Source organism: Bufo gargarizans, chromosome 7 (genome assembly GCF_014858855.1).
Source record: "Bufo gargarizans isolate SCDJY-AF-19 chromosome 7, ASM1485885v1, whole genome shotgun sequence".
NCBI lineage: Eukaryota > Metazoa > Chordata > Amphibia > Anura > Bufonidae > Bufo > Bufo gargarizans.
In genome coordinates this window covers 153,102,306-153,118,930 of record NC_058086.1, presented here as the reverse complement: position 1 = coordinate 153,118,930, position 16,625 = coordinate 153,102,306, and the positions used below count along the sequence as shown (strand labels likewise).

Sequence of the window (16,625 nt, the reverse complement as noted above, 5' to 3'; positions counted from 1 at the left end):
GATTTGCGATGGATATGCCTTAAATGTCAGAGATGGGAGTACCCCATTAATCATGTTTTAGTACCCTACGTTACAATCACAACAACCCAGGCATCACTTGACTGATTACGGATTCACTAGGAACCTGCATTGTGGTAAACGTTGCTAGGTTCACTTTGACGGAGGTATATGCCATGATACATAGTAGCTTCACATCTAAAGTAGACTTTCAGCTATAAAGTAAAACATCCTCCTTTTCCACCTTGAGAAAGAAAATGACTAGATAATAAAAATGACAAATAATTCTCTGTCTCTAACAAAAGTTACATAAAAACAACTTGCATAGTATACCAAAGAAACAAGTTAAGAGCCTAATGAATAAAGCCCTAAAATATCCCAGTAAGCAATGGATTAAGCTATTGTGTGTGCACCATCCTTATTTGCACAAAGGACTAGATTTTATATATAAACTACAAATTGGCATGGTAATGAAAAGCAGGAAGTGCTCAACCCCATATGCAGTGGTGCATCTATACCGGGGGGCAGATCCTGCACTTGTGGTCCGCTGCTAAGGCAATCCCCAGCAAAAATACATACAATGGAGGATGCCCGCAGCGGACCACAAGTACCACAATATACATCCTACACAGGATAGCAAATGTGTGGATGTGATAAACAAAATAACAATAACTTTTACAAAGACAGGTGCAAGAGTGCACCTGTCTTTGTAAAAGTTAAGGACTAGATTTTACCTTAATTTTCTGAATGATCTCTGCATTTTCAGGTAGTCCTGGGTGAATAGCTATAACGATATCTTCATATCCTCCATCGTTTAGTTTAATCAAGGAATTTTCAGACGGGCGGAACAACTGAAATAGAAAGATCACAGCAAACAACCAGAATCCCATTCTTAGTGCCATGGTGGACTAGAATCACAGCCTGTTTTGGGCTTATATATACAGTAGATCAATGTATTGGGAACCACCTCTAGGTGTGTGAATATGTCATCCAATTTTTGATGGTTTCTGCTTCGTGGGTATATTTGCTGTAAATTCCAGTTTTATTGCTTCACTTTAAATTCCATGGTATTGGTCAGAATAGTAACTACTGTGTAAAAAAAATATGACTGCATACACAATGCTTGTGAATGGGTTAGAGGTTTTCAAGTGTGAGATAAGATTTTTTTTTCGCCCCTTCTGAACTACATAAGAAGTAATCTTATCTAAGAAGCATACTGAAAAAAAATGGCAGTACAGTATATCCATGACTCCAATCAGGTAAAATTTTGTGCTTCCACAATTTAGGGTACATTAACCTTAAGTCATTGCCTGAAACACATGAGCACTTTTATTCATTTATAATTTCACAGTACGTTTAAAATATATGTTTTTTTTCCCACTGGAGTGAAGCACAGGATATTAGTGACTTTTCCATGTTTTAATGTGCAAGTCTCTATTTACGTCTGCATTGGATCCATCATATTTGCTGGAAAAAATAATGCAGAAAGTTTAGGGTACTGAAGGGGTTAACAATGGCATCCCTGGTAGTCTATGAAGGTGAAGAGGTCAGTGATTACTGCCCAAGACCACCAGGGATGTTAAGAGGTGAATGGTTACATCCATAGTGGTCTAGGATACCAAAGGGTGTATAAAAAACTTGAAGTGCGTGCACAGCCCTAGGTAATACAGACAAAACAAATGGGTGCTACACTACCATACCCATATATTAATGACTAAACACACAGAAAAGATGGTAGACAAAACGTTGTGTGCAAACTATCAATATACAATAATCAGCTTTATTTCAATATCCAAAAATGTATACCCAGTATAACAAAGACCCATAAAAACAATTAAAAACAGATCCAACTGGGATTTGTACAATACACAGCCTCCATCTCTCTGTTCCCCAGAATCAATATATGTAGACAAACAGGTACACACGTGATAATACAATAGACAAAACCAAATTATTACCATCAGCATATGGATTATACAACGCTAATGACTTGTGCACCTGTGTCAGGGGAAGGAGAAAACACCCTACCCATATCGCCAGTCACTTGGCTTCATCGGGGGTGTCTGATAGCAAAGGGGTTTATGATAACATTCCTGGCGGTCAATGGTGGTAAAGGGATTAATAGTAACATCCCTGACGGTTACATCTGTGAGGGATTGCACCTTCATTTTGTATCCTGGATTCCATTTTACTTTGCTGGTTTATTTGAGGTCAGAATAGAGAATTTCTGAACCATGTGTACTTGAGACAAACAAAGTTAGTTACTTGTTACTTCTCAGAACTATATGTGTCTGATGTTCTGGGAGTACTACTGGTTCAAGATACTTCTCAAGGATGAACAACTCAAGGATAAGATAAGGTTTTTTGTAATTAAATGTGCTTTATTTTGCAAACATCAAAAATAAATTATTATTATTATTATTAATCATGCAATGCTTACGTAAGTGACGATATCTGTGTTGTCTTGAGTTCTAGAAAATGGGTATAAATATTTGTATCCTCCCGATAAAGTCAAAATATCATTCTGATACAACCTTGAGCCTGTGTCATTTACCTCTTCCAAGTACTCGTACCTTTACCTGATTTGAACCCCAGCAGGTCATAGAAGTACGCGTTTTGCCCTAACAATTCTTGCGCCCAACGTGTGGCTTCTCCCAACAACTCTGACTGTTTAAGGAGAGGGACCAGGATGCACAAATCTATCTGTGTCTCCTTTGCCTTTCTGCCTGGGATCGGGACTGTGGGGAAGTATAAAAGGTCTACTTAAGATCGAGCCATATTTGAGAGGTAAGAACCCCAACCACGTCATTCCTATGATCGCTGGGTATGGATAATATTAATTTTGGAACACCTTTGGATTTGCACTTGGTATCGTGATGAATGTCTTAGTAGTCCTCTGGATTTTGTATAGAATCACAGTGAATGCAGCACAGGGCAATCAGGAGCCCTGGAATCCCTTAAGGCGCTGCTGAAAGCAGGTAGGGGTTGTTATTCTGCTGTCATATGTAGTGTACACTAGAGGAAGAAAGTCTAATGGGGAAGCACCACGAGGAAGGGACAAGCAGGGAATTTAAAATACAGCTGTCTGGAGATAATTAGTGCATTAAGGGATTGGAAAGTAAAATGGGAAACTCCCATACAATCCCTGAGGGCTACAAACTGGCTAAGGAAGTGGTAGAGGATATGGAAGGTAAACAATATAAGAAAAAGACAGAGAAAGTGTTAGAAAAGGCTGGGATGAAGTATGGAAATTTAAATCCTAGAACATGGCAGAAGTTAAAGGAGTTAAATGGAGGGTGGATAAAGGATCATGAATGTGAGGAGATAGTGAACGCTTGGTGTAAAGTCGCAAATCATGTGGAGAATCAGGACTGGGTGTGCAGACATATTAATATGTAATTTGTATTACGATACCAAGTCCGATCCTCAAGGGGAAATAAAAGGGGGAGCATGGTTTTCCCTCTCCCCCTCCCGCTTCACCACCGGCTTATCCGATGATGGTTAAGGGACCAGTCGGTTGGACATGCCAAGTATGTGACACTCAAAACCCTGACGAGACTGACGTGTATAGGGTCTGTGGAGCACCAAGACATAGACAACATTGTGCAGGACTGTTTCCAGTAACTGTGAGAACAGGTTTTGTCCCACAGCCTCCACCTCTGGCCGACGGTGCGGCTGGTGGTGGGGATGGGGACAATCAGGCTTCTCAGGGACCACCTGCCCAACCCCAGTACGCCCAGCAGCTTATAGCAACATACGCACCATGGAGTCCTAAGGACTAAATGGTGCTTCTGGGCAAGGTCCCTGACCCACTGACAAGACCAATGCCCGCCCACCGTATGTTACAGCAGATTCAAGTCACTTACAGAGCGACATGGGCCGACTTAAATTATTTAACGGCTTTAAAAATGGGAGAGTCTTCTTACAGCCCCCTTAAGGAGCAGTTGTTTATTGAGAGGGTAAAGAATGAGCAGAATTTAGCATGGAGTGACCGGGAGAAGGCTGTGGTCTCAGGGACAGAAAACTGTAGAAATTTGGGGAAATGGGCAAGGACAAAAGAAGATGACAGTGCACAGAGCCTGAAGGATGTAGTATAGGAGACCAAGGAGGACGTGGTGTCATTTGAATCCAGACTACGGACTGTGTGGACAGACATGGGATGGGACACGACAGGACCAATGGAACAGAAACTGTTGAGATTTGCCTTCATGAAAGGACTGAGACCAAAATTGAAAGCTTGCAAACCAGAGTGGAGGGTAACACCATTACTTAAAATAGTTGCTGCTGCTAACAGTCTGGAGCTGGACAGGTCTAGTTCCAAGCCCTCAAAGATAAACATGGTCCAGGGCCAACTGAGACCATGGTCTGGTCAGCAAGGGAGACAGAGGAGGAATGATTTTAAATGTTACAATTGTGGAAAACCAGGACATATTAGGGGAAACTGTCTTTCCCTTCCCCAACAGCCTTAACAGGAACAGGCTCCTCAGACTCAGGGGCCTGCGCGCACCCCTGCCTCTGTGGGTTCACAATAGGAAGCCGGCAACCCCGTGTCCTTAAAAGCCATAAGTACAGCAAAAGCAGTATGTCAAATACAAATAGCGGTTCAGGTGGGGAATCAACAAGTTCCCTTCCTGGTAGACACGGGGGCAGCCAAAACAGTGATAAATCCGGATTATGTTAAACCATGGCAGATAAGTGCACAGCGTGTACCCGTGTCTGGTTTCACTGGGCAAGTAGTCTATGTTCCAGAAACATTGCCTATAAAGTTGAAGATCAAAGATAGCACGGTGGTAACACAGTTGTTGGTCAAAGAAAATATTCCTTTTAATCTGCTAGGCACTGATGTTTTGCAGGCACTGGGGGCACATATTCATTTTAATGAGGACGGTACCACACGGGTATATATAGGAGCCTCGGCTGAGGTTCTGTGTCAAGTTATGGCCCTGTACCTAAAGCCCAAGATAGGATGCCAAATACACTACAAGGATTGTGGGGAGCTACAGGTAGTCCCGGACAAGTTATGGGCATTAACAAAGTTAGACATTGGGAAACTTAATGTTACCCTTTCATGGTTCATCTCAAACCAGGTTGCCAACCACCCCGTGTTAAGCAGTACCCCTTGAGTCATGCCCAAGAGCAGTCAGTAGCCTTACAACAAGTGAAACTATGAGAAAAATATGAGAGAATGGGTGTCTTAGTAAGGACCAGTTCACCAGCAAATACACCCCTGTTCCCAGTTAAGAAGAAACCAGTAAAGGGACAACTAGTAACATACAGGATGGTTCATGATCTTAGGGAGGTAAATAAGGTCACGGTGCTGCAGAGTCCCATTGTACCAAACCCACACACTTTATTATCACAGGTACTACCAACTGCTACACACTTCACTGTGATAGACATGACAAATGCATTTTTCAGTGTTCCCCTACATGTTGATTGGCAATATCGGTTTGCATTCACATTTAAAGGTAATCAATATGCATGGACAGTTTTACCCCAATGAGCACAAAATTCACCTACAATGTACACACATGCCCTCCAGTCAGTTTTAACTGGTTGGTCAATCCCTGATGATGTTGTGTTACTTCAAAATGTTGATGATCTACGCCTATGTGCAGAAAACCGGAAAAACTGTAGGGAAGCCACACTGTCATTGTAGATATTTCTTGCAGAAAGTGGTTGCAAAGCTTCCCGAGACAAACTGCAATACTTTACAGTCAAGAGTTACATTTCTGGGACATTGTCTCTCAGAGGGGGCAAGGCACATTACTGAGGAGAGAAAACAAGTGGTGAAGGACATAAAACTCCCTCAGGGGCCAAAGTTTTTGGGTCCGGTCACATACTGCAGACCCTTGATAAGGCATGCATCCATGCTTATGCAGCCTTTGTACGATTGCCTGTCATCAGAACCTTTTTGTCTGATGGAACATGCAATTGAGTCCTTTTTCACTCTGAAACTGATCCCAGACTATGATCAACCGTTTAACCTGTTTTGTTCAGAGCTCCAGGGACACAGTACAGCAGTACTCACCCAAAAACATGGTGATAGGCAGAGACCAGTTGCATATTTCTCTGCCAGATTGGATCCTGTGTCCAGGGGAGCTCCTTCATTTTCAGAGCCATGGCGGCTGTCCAGCTCATGATGGAAAAGGCATCTGACATTGTCCTTGACTACCCTCTGACATTCAAGGCATACTCGGTCAAGTACAGCCAAAACACATTTCTATGGTCAGAAAACTGAGGTTATAATGTTCCCTCCTTATGCCAGATAGTATTACCTTTAAGAGATGCACAACTCTGAATCCTGCTACTTTGTTACCAATCACAGATTCAGAAATGGGGAAGGGTGGTTATTAATGTTACATACTCAGATTGGGTCACTGTCACTAGTGGAGTACCTCAGGGGTCAGTATTGGGCCCTATTCTCTTCAATATATTTATTAATGATCTTGTAGCAGGCTTGCATAGTAAAATATCAATTTTCGCAGATGACACTAAACTGTGTAAAGTAATTAACACGGAAGAGGACAGTATACTACTACAGAGTGATCTGGATAGATTGGAGGCTTGGGCAGATAAGTGACAGATGAGGTTTAACACTGACAAATGTAAAGTTATGCACATGGGAAGGAATAATGCAAGTCACCCATACTTATTAAATGGTAAAACACTCAGTAACACTGACATGGAAAAAGATCTAGGAATTTTAATAAACAGCAAACTAAGCTGCAAAAAACAGTGTCAGGCAGCTGCTGCCAAGGCCAATAAGATAATGGGTTGCATCAAAAGGGGCATAGATGCCCGTGATGAGAACATAGTCCTACCACTTTACAAATCATTAGTCAGACCACACATGGAGTACTGTGTACAGTTCTGGGCTCCAGTGAACAAAGCAGACATAGAGCTGGAGAGGGTCCAGAGGAGGGCAACTAAAGTAATAACTGGAATGGGGCAACTACAGTACCCTGAAAGATTATCAAAATTAGGGTTATTCACTTTAGAAAAAAGACGACAGAGGAGATCTAATTAATATGTATAAATATATCAAGGGTCAGTACAGAGATCTATCCCATCCTCTATTTATCCCCAGTACCGTGACTGTGACGAGGGGACATCCTCTGCGTCTGGAGGAAAGAAGGTTTGTACACAAACATAGAAGAGGATTCTTTACGGTAAGAGCAGTGAGACTATCTACCTGAGGAGGTGGTGATGGTGAGTACAATAAAGGAATTCAAGAGGGGCCTGGATGTATTTCTGGAGCGTAATAATATTACAGGCTATAGCTACTAGAGAGAGATCGTTGATCCAGGGATTTTTTCTGATTGCCTGATTGGAGTCGGGAAGGAATTTTTATTCCCTTAAAGTGAGGAAAATTGGCTTCTACCTCACAGGGGTTTTTTGCCTTCCTCTGGATCAACTTGCAGGATGACAGGCCGAACTAGATGGACAAATGTCTTTTTTCGGCCTTATGTACTATGTTACTATGTTACTATGTAGGTACAGGTCCATTACTTACAGAGTTAATGGAAACAGAAGATCATAATTGTGAGCATTTGATGCAACAAAAGACCTCTGTTTTTTCACATGTTCATGACAAAGCTCTTGACAACCCTGATTTTTAGTATTTTGTAGATAGAAGCAGATTTATGGGAGAGGATGGCCGGTCCCACCACAGATATGCGGTGGTCACACAGCATGAGGTAGTACTTGCTGAACCACTCCCTCCTCACATGTCAGCACAGGAGGCAGAGTTGAAGGCACTCTCTGAGGCGTGTAAAAGAGCTAAAGACAAGCAGGCGAACATCTACACGGATTCCAGGTATGCTTTTGGTATTGCACATGATTATGGACCAATTTGGCAGGCCTGAGACTTTTTGACATAGGCAGGCCAGCCCATTAAGAACAAAGACTCTGTATTTGAACTAATGAACTCTCTATTGCTACCTGAAGAAGTGGCTGTCATAAAGGTAAAAGCCCACACAATCAAGTGACTAATGAATCAAAAGGAAACAACAGGGCTGACAAAGCTGCTAAACAAGCCGCCCTCAAGCCCAGCAGAGACACTGAGACTGTACCAGTGAATGCCTTTGAGCCTCAGGAGGTGTCTGTGGAGGTTTTGGTAAAACTGTCTGCTCAAGCAGATGAAGAAGAAAAGGAATCTTGGACTAAGAGAGGCGCTACCCTAAATAAGCAGGGACTATGGGAATTTCAAGGTAAGATCTGCCTTCCCAGAGTCGTGTATCCAATGATGATGGCCCAAGAAGCCCATGGGGTGACGCACCAGGCAAGCAGGTTTGTACAAAGCTGCATGATTTGTGCTTTGAATAATCCAGGTCAAGTGGTGAAGACTCCAAGCAAGCACATTTCAAGGCCATTTTATCCCTTCCAGAGACTGCAGATAGACTATATACAACTGCCTAAGGTAGGAGTATATGAGTTTGTACTCGTGTGTGTTAAACTCTTTTCAGGGTGGCCGGAAGCTTATCCCGTGTCTAAGGCAAATGCAAAGAACACTGCAAATGCCTGATATGCAGGTATGGTGTTCCTGAAGTTATTGAGTCAGATAGATGCTCCCACTTTACAGGTGAAGTGATGAGAGAGGTTATGCAAGCTTTAGGGGTGACCCAAGCCTTTCATACAGCGTACCACCCACAAAGCAGCGGTCGTGTCGAACGGTTGAATAGGACAATAAAACTGATAATTCAGAAAGCCATGCAGGAAACGGGTAGACCATGAACAGAATGTTTGCCTCTAGCCTTGTACTCAATAGGAACCACACCAAACAAGAAGACAGGGTTTCCCCCTTTGAGGTATTGTTTGGTAGTGCCCCAAGGCTAGGATTGTTTTTCCCTCAACAGTTGCAGGCTGACAGTATGGTCAGTTACATGAAGGCCCTCATTGAAAGGTTAGATCACACTCATAAACAATTGTTTGCTTCCATTCCAGATCCAGACTCAGTAGAAGGTACACACAGTCTTGAGCCTGGAGATTGGGTGGTGATAAAGAGGCATGTGAGGAAAACCTTTTGAGCCCAGATTTGATGGTCCCTCCCAAGCTCTGTTGAAAACTGCAACCTCCATAAAGGTGGAAGGAAAGCTTAAATGGATTCATGCCTCACATTGCAAGAAAGTGCCAAACCCTGAGGATGGAGATCCTTGGACTGCTACTCCTGGCTCTGAGCATCCAAGCTCTACATGTGAACCTAAAAAGTGACTGGGACAATGCCCTTATTAGGCATCATCAGGTCATGTTAAAGAGTATGACAGATGCGGACAATTGTAAAAACTGTTGGATCTGTACTCACAATCCTGTGAGTTAAAAGACTATATCTTCTTTAGCGATCCCAGGGCTGTGGTTAGAGCTTGCTTACAAACTGTAGAGACTTTTTATCGATTCAAAGATCAGATAATCAAAGTATTACGTTTAACTCTACTGCAGTGCCCCTTTCTATTGCTGGATAGGTAGAGCAGGCCAATGTGACTGCAAAAAAGGACAACACTGTCAGAGTATGGGATTTTGATGGACAGAAGTGGGCCAGAATAAAAGTATGAAAGCTTTATCTAGGAGATTTTGATTTTCCAATATTAGTCTCTTTTACACTGGCCCAAGGGATACGATCAGACTGAAGGAGTCACTATATTGGCGATACAAAGGACTCTACATAACGTGTCATGGGAGCATAACAATAAGTTTGAAGGGTCCATAAAGGATAGTGATGATTTTAAAGACAACCCTGGGGCTGTATTGACTCCTAAAACGAATGACAGTTATTCCTGCGGGTTTAAGGGGGAAATAGGCAGTGATAATTATGGTGGCCAAAAATGTTTATATAATAAAAGTGTAACCATTACTGCAGTTGCTTATATACTCCTTTATCATGTAACCTATAATTATACTCTTCCTGGTGAACTTTATTTTGCTTGTGGAGTGGCAGCATATAAGTGGATTCCACCTGGAGTTTACGTAACCTGTACTCTTGTCCGACTGACTCCAGCCACATTTATACTGTCACATGATAAGCTTAATATAAATGGTGTGCCTAAACATACATTATATAAAAGAGCTGCAGACAACAAACCCAGACCAAATAGGAAGCCTGTAGTAGAGATGAGTATTGCAAATAAGTTCTTTAGTACTCTGTTTATTTACCCAATGATTATGCAGATGTGGGATAAGCTAGTAGTGGCAACAGATTATCTAGATGACCAAATATGGGATGTAAGATTGCTGGTGAGCCGGGTGTCTCAGATGTCCTGATGATACCCAGGGGGCGTCACATAAACTCCAGTGTTACCAATAAAATTATAAATGAAATTATACAATTATAGTGGATTACACTATTAGTATCTTGGCAAAAAGTTGCACTTACTTCACCCGGGAGGAGGGCATAGGATAAAGCTCACGCGTTTCGGGAATAAATCTCTTTTTCAAGAGCATATACATATAACAGAAAAACATGGCCTTATATAGGGGAGTACAAACACATGGTATGGGGTCATCCTCCTTGGGGGAGGAGAACAAAGTGAGGTCACTTCCTTTCCATTGTTGTATCCATTGGACATAATGATTAAATCAATCCATTCAATAATCTTATATTCCCTCTTTAACCACCTCCGGACCGCCTAACGCAGATGTGCGGTCCGGAGGTGGCAGCGCTGCGCACAGTCACGCATATACGCGTCATCTCGCGAGACGCGAGATGACGCGACTATGCGCGCGCGCGCATGCGCAGTTCGCGCCGGCATTTCGCACAGAAGTATTTCGTCAGCAACCTGCCAGCCAATGATCGTGGCTGGCAGGTTGCTGATTTTTAAAAAATCCAATCAAAGTGCCAGATAGCAGATCATATTTGTAAATATGATCTGTTATATGGCTGCCTGCTCCTCTGCTGGTTCTTTTCGTCGGTTGGATCCAGCAGAGGAGCAGGCTTCACAGTGAGTACACCAAACACTACACTATAGCCCCTGATCACCCCCCTGAACCCCAATTAACCCTTTGATCACCCCTTTGATCACCCCTGTCAATCACAAGTGAAAAGAAAAAAGTGATCAGTGCAAACTGTCACTTTTTTTTTTCACTGTTATTGACCGTTAGGTTTTAGGTATAGTTTAGGTCCCTTGGTTAGGTAGTTAGCGATCAGTTAGCGCCCAGCCCACCGCACCGCAGTCCGTTATTCGCTGATTAGCGTATCGCTAATCAGCATTTGTACTTTTATAGTATCTGGAAGTGATCAAAACTGATCACGGTCAGATCTATAATTGTACTAGTGTCACTTTAGTTCGCCCTCCACCCAAAACGCAGTGTTTGCCCGATCAGGCCTGATCGGTCGCCCACACGTGCGTTCGCCTACACCCGCCCCACCGCAGTGACAAAAAAAAAATATTTTTTTGATCACTGCACATTCACTTTACACGCACTGCGGCGATAAAAAAATCAGTTTTGATATTTTTTATCAACCACAGCGGCCTCCGGTACTTCGCTAGCCTCCCCTTTGTAAGACAGGCTTGCTTTTTTTTCTTGGGTAGTCTCAGGGAATACCCCTAAATTTAGTTGCCCACATGTCTAACAGGGGGTATTCTTCTGAAGAGGCCTACAGGCTTCTGACCCAGTCGGATGAGGAGTGGGAACCCTCATCTGATGAATCCAGCGGGTCAGAATACGAACCTGTAGAAAGCAGTGGCTCTCTGACCCAAAGTTCGGACGAGGAGGCTGAGGTCCCTGATACCACCAGGCGTACCCGGCCCCGTGTCGCTAGACCGCAGGTTGCGCAGGATCCGCTTCAAGAGCAGCAGAGTGGGGCTGGTGCTGTCGGATTACGTGGTGAGGCATACACCAGCAGCCCAGCCCTCCCTGGACCTAGTACCAGCACTGCCGTACAACCTGGTGAAGTAGCGAGCACCAGAAGGGCAGTTGAAGCTGGTACGGTGGCACGTGCAGTAGTGACCCCGTCGCAGCCACCGCAAAGACGTGCCCGTAGAGCCCCTAGAATCCCAGAGGTGCTGGCAAACCCTGATTGGCAGTCCCCAACTTCAGCCGCACCTGTAGTTTTCCCTTTCGCTGCCCAGTCTGGAGTTCGGGTTGAGACGGCTCAGATCGGTTCGGCCCTGGGATTTTTTGAGCTGTTCTTGACTGCGGAGCTTTTAGACATAGTTGTGGCCGAAACAAACAGGTATGCCACACAATTTATCACTGCTAACCCGGGAAGCTTTTATGCCCAGCCTTTCCGGTGGAAACCAGTCCAAGTTTCCGAACTTAAAACTTTTCTGGGCCTCCTCCTCAACATGGGCCTGACAAAAAAGCATGAATTGCGGTCATATTGGTCCACGAACCCGATTCATCACATGCCCATGTTCTCTGCTGCCATGTCCAGGGCACGTTTTGAGGCCATCCTGCGGTTCCTGCACTTTAGTGACAACACCGCCTCCCGTCCCAGGGGCCACCCTGCTTTTGACCGGCTCCACAAAATTCGGCCCCTCATAGACCATTTCAACCAGAAATTTGCAGATATTTATACCCCAGAGCAAAACATCTGCATAGACGAGTCCCTGATACATTTTACCGGGCGCCTTGGCTTCAAACAATACATCCCAAGCAAGCGCGCCCGGTATGGGGTCAAATTGTATAAGCTCTGTGAAAGGGCCACAGGCTATACACACAAATTTCGTGTCTATGAGGGAAAAGATCAGACCCTGGAGCCGGTCGGTTGCCCTGACTACCTGGGGAGCAGTGGGAAGACAGTTTGGGACTTGGTGTCACCCTTATTCGGCAAGGGGTACCATCTTTATGTGGACAATTTTTACACAAGTGTGGCCCTCTTTAGGCATTTGTTTCTAGAACGGATTGGCGCCTGTGGTACCGCGCGAACTAGTCGCGCGGGCTTCCCCCAACGGCTCGTTACCACCCGTCTTGCAAGGGGGCAGAGGGCCGCACTGTGTAACGAAGAACTGCTCGCGGTGAAATGGAGAGACAAGCGTGACGTTTACATGCTCTCCTCCATTCACGCAGACACGACAATACAAATTGAGCGAGCAACCCGTGTCATTGAAAAGCCCCTCTCAGTCCACGACTATAACCTCCACATGGGAGGGGTCGACTTCAATGACCAGATGTTGTCTCCGTATTTAGTTTCCCGATGCACCAGACGCTGGTATAAGAAGGTGTCTGTATATTTAATTCAATTGGCTCTGTACAATAGTTTTGTTCTCTACAGTAAGGCTGGGAGAACTGGATCCTTCCTCAAATTTCAGGAAGAGATCATCGAGAACCTCCTGTATCCAGGAGGTTCCGTGGCCCCAACCACCAGTGTAGTTAGCTGTCTACACGAGCGACATTTCCCCAATGTCGTTCCTGGTACCTCAACCCAACAGTCACCCCGAAAAAGATGTCGTGTCTGTAGCAGGAGTGGAATAAGGCGTGACACCCGCTATTTCTGTCCTGACTGTCCGGACCACCCTGCCCTATGCTTTGGAGAGTGTTTCCGGAAGTACCACTCACAGGTACACTATTAGCATAGGGATCATCTCACCAGGACAGGCACACAGGGCTATTAGGGCCCATTCACTCACTGCTGCTGCAAACGTCTCCTTTCACATGGGACAAAGTGCATAACGCACTTCGCCACATCTTTGGGCGATTTGCGCTTTGCACATTGACCCATGGGGAAGGAGAGGTTTGTTCTATAAAGGTAAAAAAACAAAAAAAAAAACGGGATTTTCTCCTCTGCAGTGACAGATACGTTTGCCGAGGCATACGAGCTGAGGAGGAGGCGGCGTTCCTATGCTTTGGCAAGCACTTTGTATATATATATAAAAAAAATAATAATAATCCCGGCAATGATTTATTCATCCACATCGATTGATGTGAATGGAGAAATCTGGTTTGCCAGGGCATACGAGCTAAGTGGGTATGGATGTAGGGCGGAGCTCCTATGTCCTGGCAGACGCCTTTCCCCTCCATTTTTTTTTTTTGGCAGAGATTTTTTCATCCACATTGATCGATGCGAATGAAGAAATCTGTGCCGTTCATTTTTTTCTTTCAGCCCAGAGGCTGAACGGAAAAAAAAATCTCATTACCTGTATGCTCAATATAAGGAGAATAGCAGAAACTCCTAATGCTGGCCATACATGTAATGATTGCGGAGACCCTCAAATGCCAGGGCAGTACAAACACCCCACAACTGACCCCATTTTGGAAAGAAGACACCCCAAGGTATTTGCTGAGGGGCATATTGAGTCCATGAAAGATTAAAAATTTTGTCCTAAGTTAGCGGAAAGTGAGACTTTGTGAGAAAAAAAAAAAATCAATTTCCGCTAACTTATGCAAAAAAAATAAAAATTCTATGAACTTGCCAGGCCCCTCATTGGATACCTTGGGGTGTCTTCTTTCCAAAGTGGGGTCACATGTGGGGTATTTATACTGCCCTGGCTTTTTAGGGGCCCTAAAGCGTGAGAAGAAGTCTGGGATCCAAATGTCTAAAAATGCCCTCCTAAAAGGAATTTGGGCCCCTTTGCGCATCTAGGCTGCAAAAAAGTGTCACACATCTGGCATCGCCGTACTCAGGAGAAGTTGGGGAATGTGTTTTGGGGTGTCATTTTACATATACCCATGCTGGGTGAGATAAATATCTTGGTCAAATGCCAACTTTGTATAAAAAAATGGGAAAAGTTGTCTTTTGCCAAGATATTTCTCTCACCCAGCATGGGTATATGTAAAATGACACCCCAAAACACATTCCCCAACTTCTCCTGAGTACGGCGATACCAGATGTGTGACACTTTTTTGATGCCAAGGTGGGCAAAGGGGCACATATTCCAAAGTGCACCTTTCGGATTTCACCGGTCATTTTTTACAGATTTTGATTGCAAAGTACTTCTCACACATATGGGCCCCTAAATTGCCAGGGCAGTATAACTACGCCACAAGTGACCCCATTTTGGAAAGAATACACCCCAAGGTATTCCGTGAGGGGCATGGCGAGTTCCTAGAATTTTTTATTTTTTGTCGCAAGTTAGTGGAATATGAGACTTTGTAAGGAAAAAAGAGAAAAAAAAAATCATCATTTTCCGCTAACTTGTGACAAAAAATAAAAAATTCTAGGAACTCGCCATGCCCCTCACGGAATACCTTGGGGTGTCTTCTTTCCAAAATGGGGTCACTTGTGGCGTAGTTATACTGCCCTGGCAATTTAGGGGCCCAAATGTGTGAGAAGTACCTTGCAATCAAAATGTGTAAAAAATGGCCTGCAAAATCTGAAAGGTGCACTTTGGAATATGTGCCCCTTTGCCCACCTTGGCAGCAAAAAAGTGTCACACATCTGGTATCGCCGTACTCAGGAGAAGTTGGGGAATGTGTTTTGGGGTGTCATTTTACATATACCCATGCTGGATGAGAGAAATATCTTGGCAAAAGACAACTTTTCCCATTTTTTTTAAACAAAGTTGGCATTTGACCAAGATATTTTTCTCACCCAGCATGGGTATATGTAAAATAACACCCCAAAACACATTCCCCAACTTCTCCTGAGTACGGCGATACCAGATGTGTCACACTTTTTTGCTGCCAAGGTGGGCAAAGGGGCACATATTCCAAAGTGCACCTTTTGGATTTCACCGGTCATTTTTTACACATTTTGATTGCAAAGTTCTTCTCACACATTTGGGCCCCTAAATTGCCAGGGCAGTATAAATACCCCACATGTGACCCCACTTTGGAAAGAAGACACCCCAAGGTATTCTGTGAGGGGCATGGTGAGTTCCTAGAATTTTTTATTTTTTGTCGCAAGTTAGTGGAATATGAGACTTTGTAAGAAAAAAAATAAAAAATAAAATCATCATCATTTTCCGCTAACTTGTGACAAAAAATAAAAAGTTCTATGAACTCACTATGCCCATCAGCGAATACCTTAGGGTGTCTACTTTCCGAAATGGGGTCATTTGTGGGGGTTTTCTACTGTTTGGGTATTGTAGAACCTCAGGAATCATGACAGGTGCTCAGAAAGTCAGAGCTGTTTCAAAAAGCGGAAATTCAAATTTTTGTACCATAGTTTGTAAATGCTATAACTTTTACCCAAACCATTTTTTTTTTGCCCAAACATTTTTTTTTATCAAAGACATGTAGAACAATACATTTGGTTTAAAATTTATATATGGATGTCGTTTTTTTTGCAAAATTTTACAGCTGAAAGTGAAAAATGACATTTTTTTGCAAAAAAATCGTTACATTTTGATTAATAACAAAAAAAGTAAAAATGCCAGCAGCAATGAAATACCACCAAATGAAAGCTCTATTAGTGAGAAGAAAAGGAGGTAAAATTCATTTGTATGGTAAGTTGCATGACCGAGCGATAAACGGTGAAAGTAGTGTAGTGCCGAAGTGTAAAAAGTGCTCTGGTCATGAAGGGGGTTTCACCTAGCGGGGCTGAAGTGGTTAAACAAAGTGTCCAGTGGATTTGTAAATAAAGAATATTTATGTAGTCATACCTAGAAACCAAAGAAAAAAGGGGGGACCGGAAGTGGTCATGTCTTGCGTTCCACCGTGGAACGCAAATGTTTCCCTGATTTGTGTTACACTGTAAAGCACGATGTTGCGTCTAAATTAATAGAAGATGGGCTCTTTATTGTTCAGGAGCC

The 16,625-nt window shown here is 43.5% G+C and overlaps 1 protein-coding gene across 1 annotated transcript in view; it reads right to left on the bottom strand.

Moving 5' to 3' along the window:
- Positions 1-887, bottom strand: part of LOC122944209 (calcium-activated chloride channel regulator 1-like) — a 69,199-nt gene extending 68,312 nt beyond the window's left edge. Inside the window, exon 1 of the mRNA XM_044302432.1 lies at positions 732-887. Within this exon, the coding sequence (XP_044158367.1) occupies positions 732-887 (156 nt within the window). The remainder of the gene's footprint in view (positions 1-731) is intronic.
- Between the last annotated feature and the right edge of the window lie 15,738 nt (positions 888-16,625).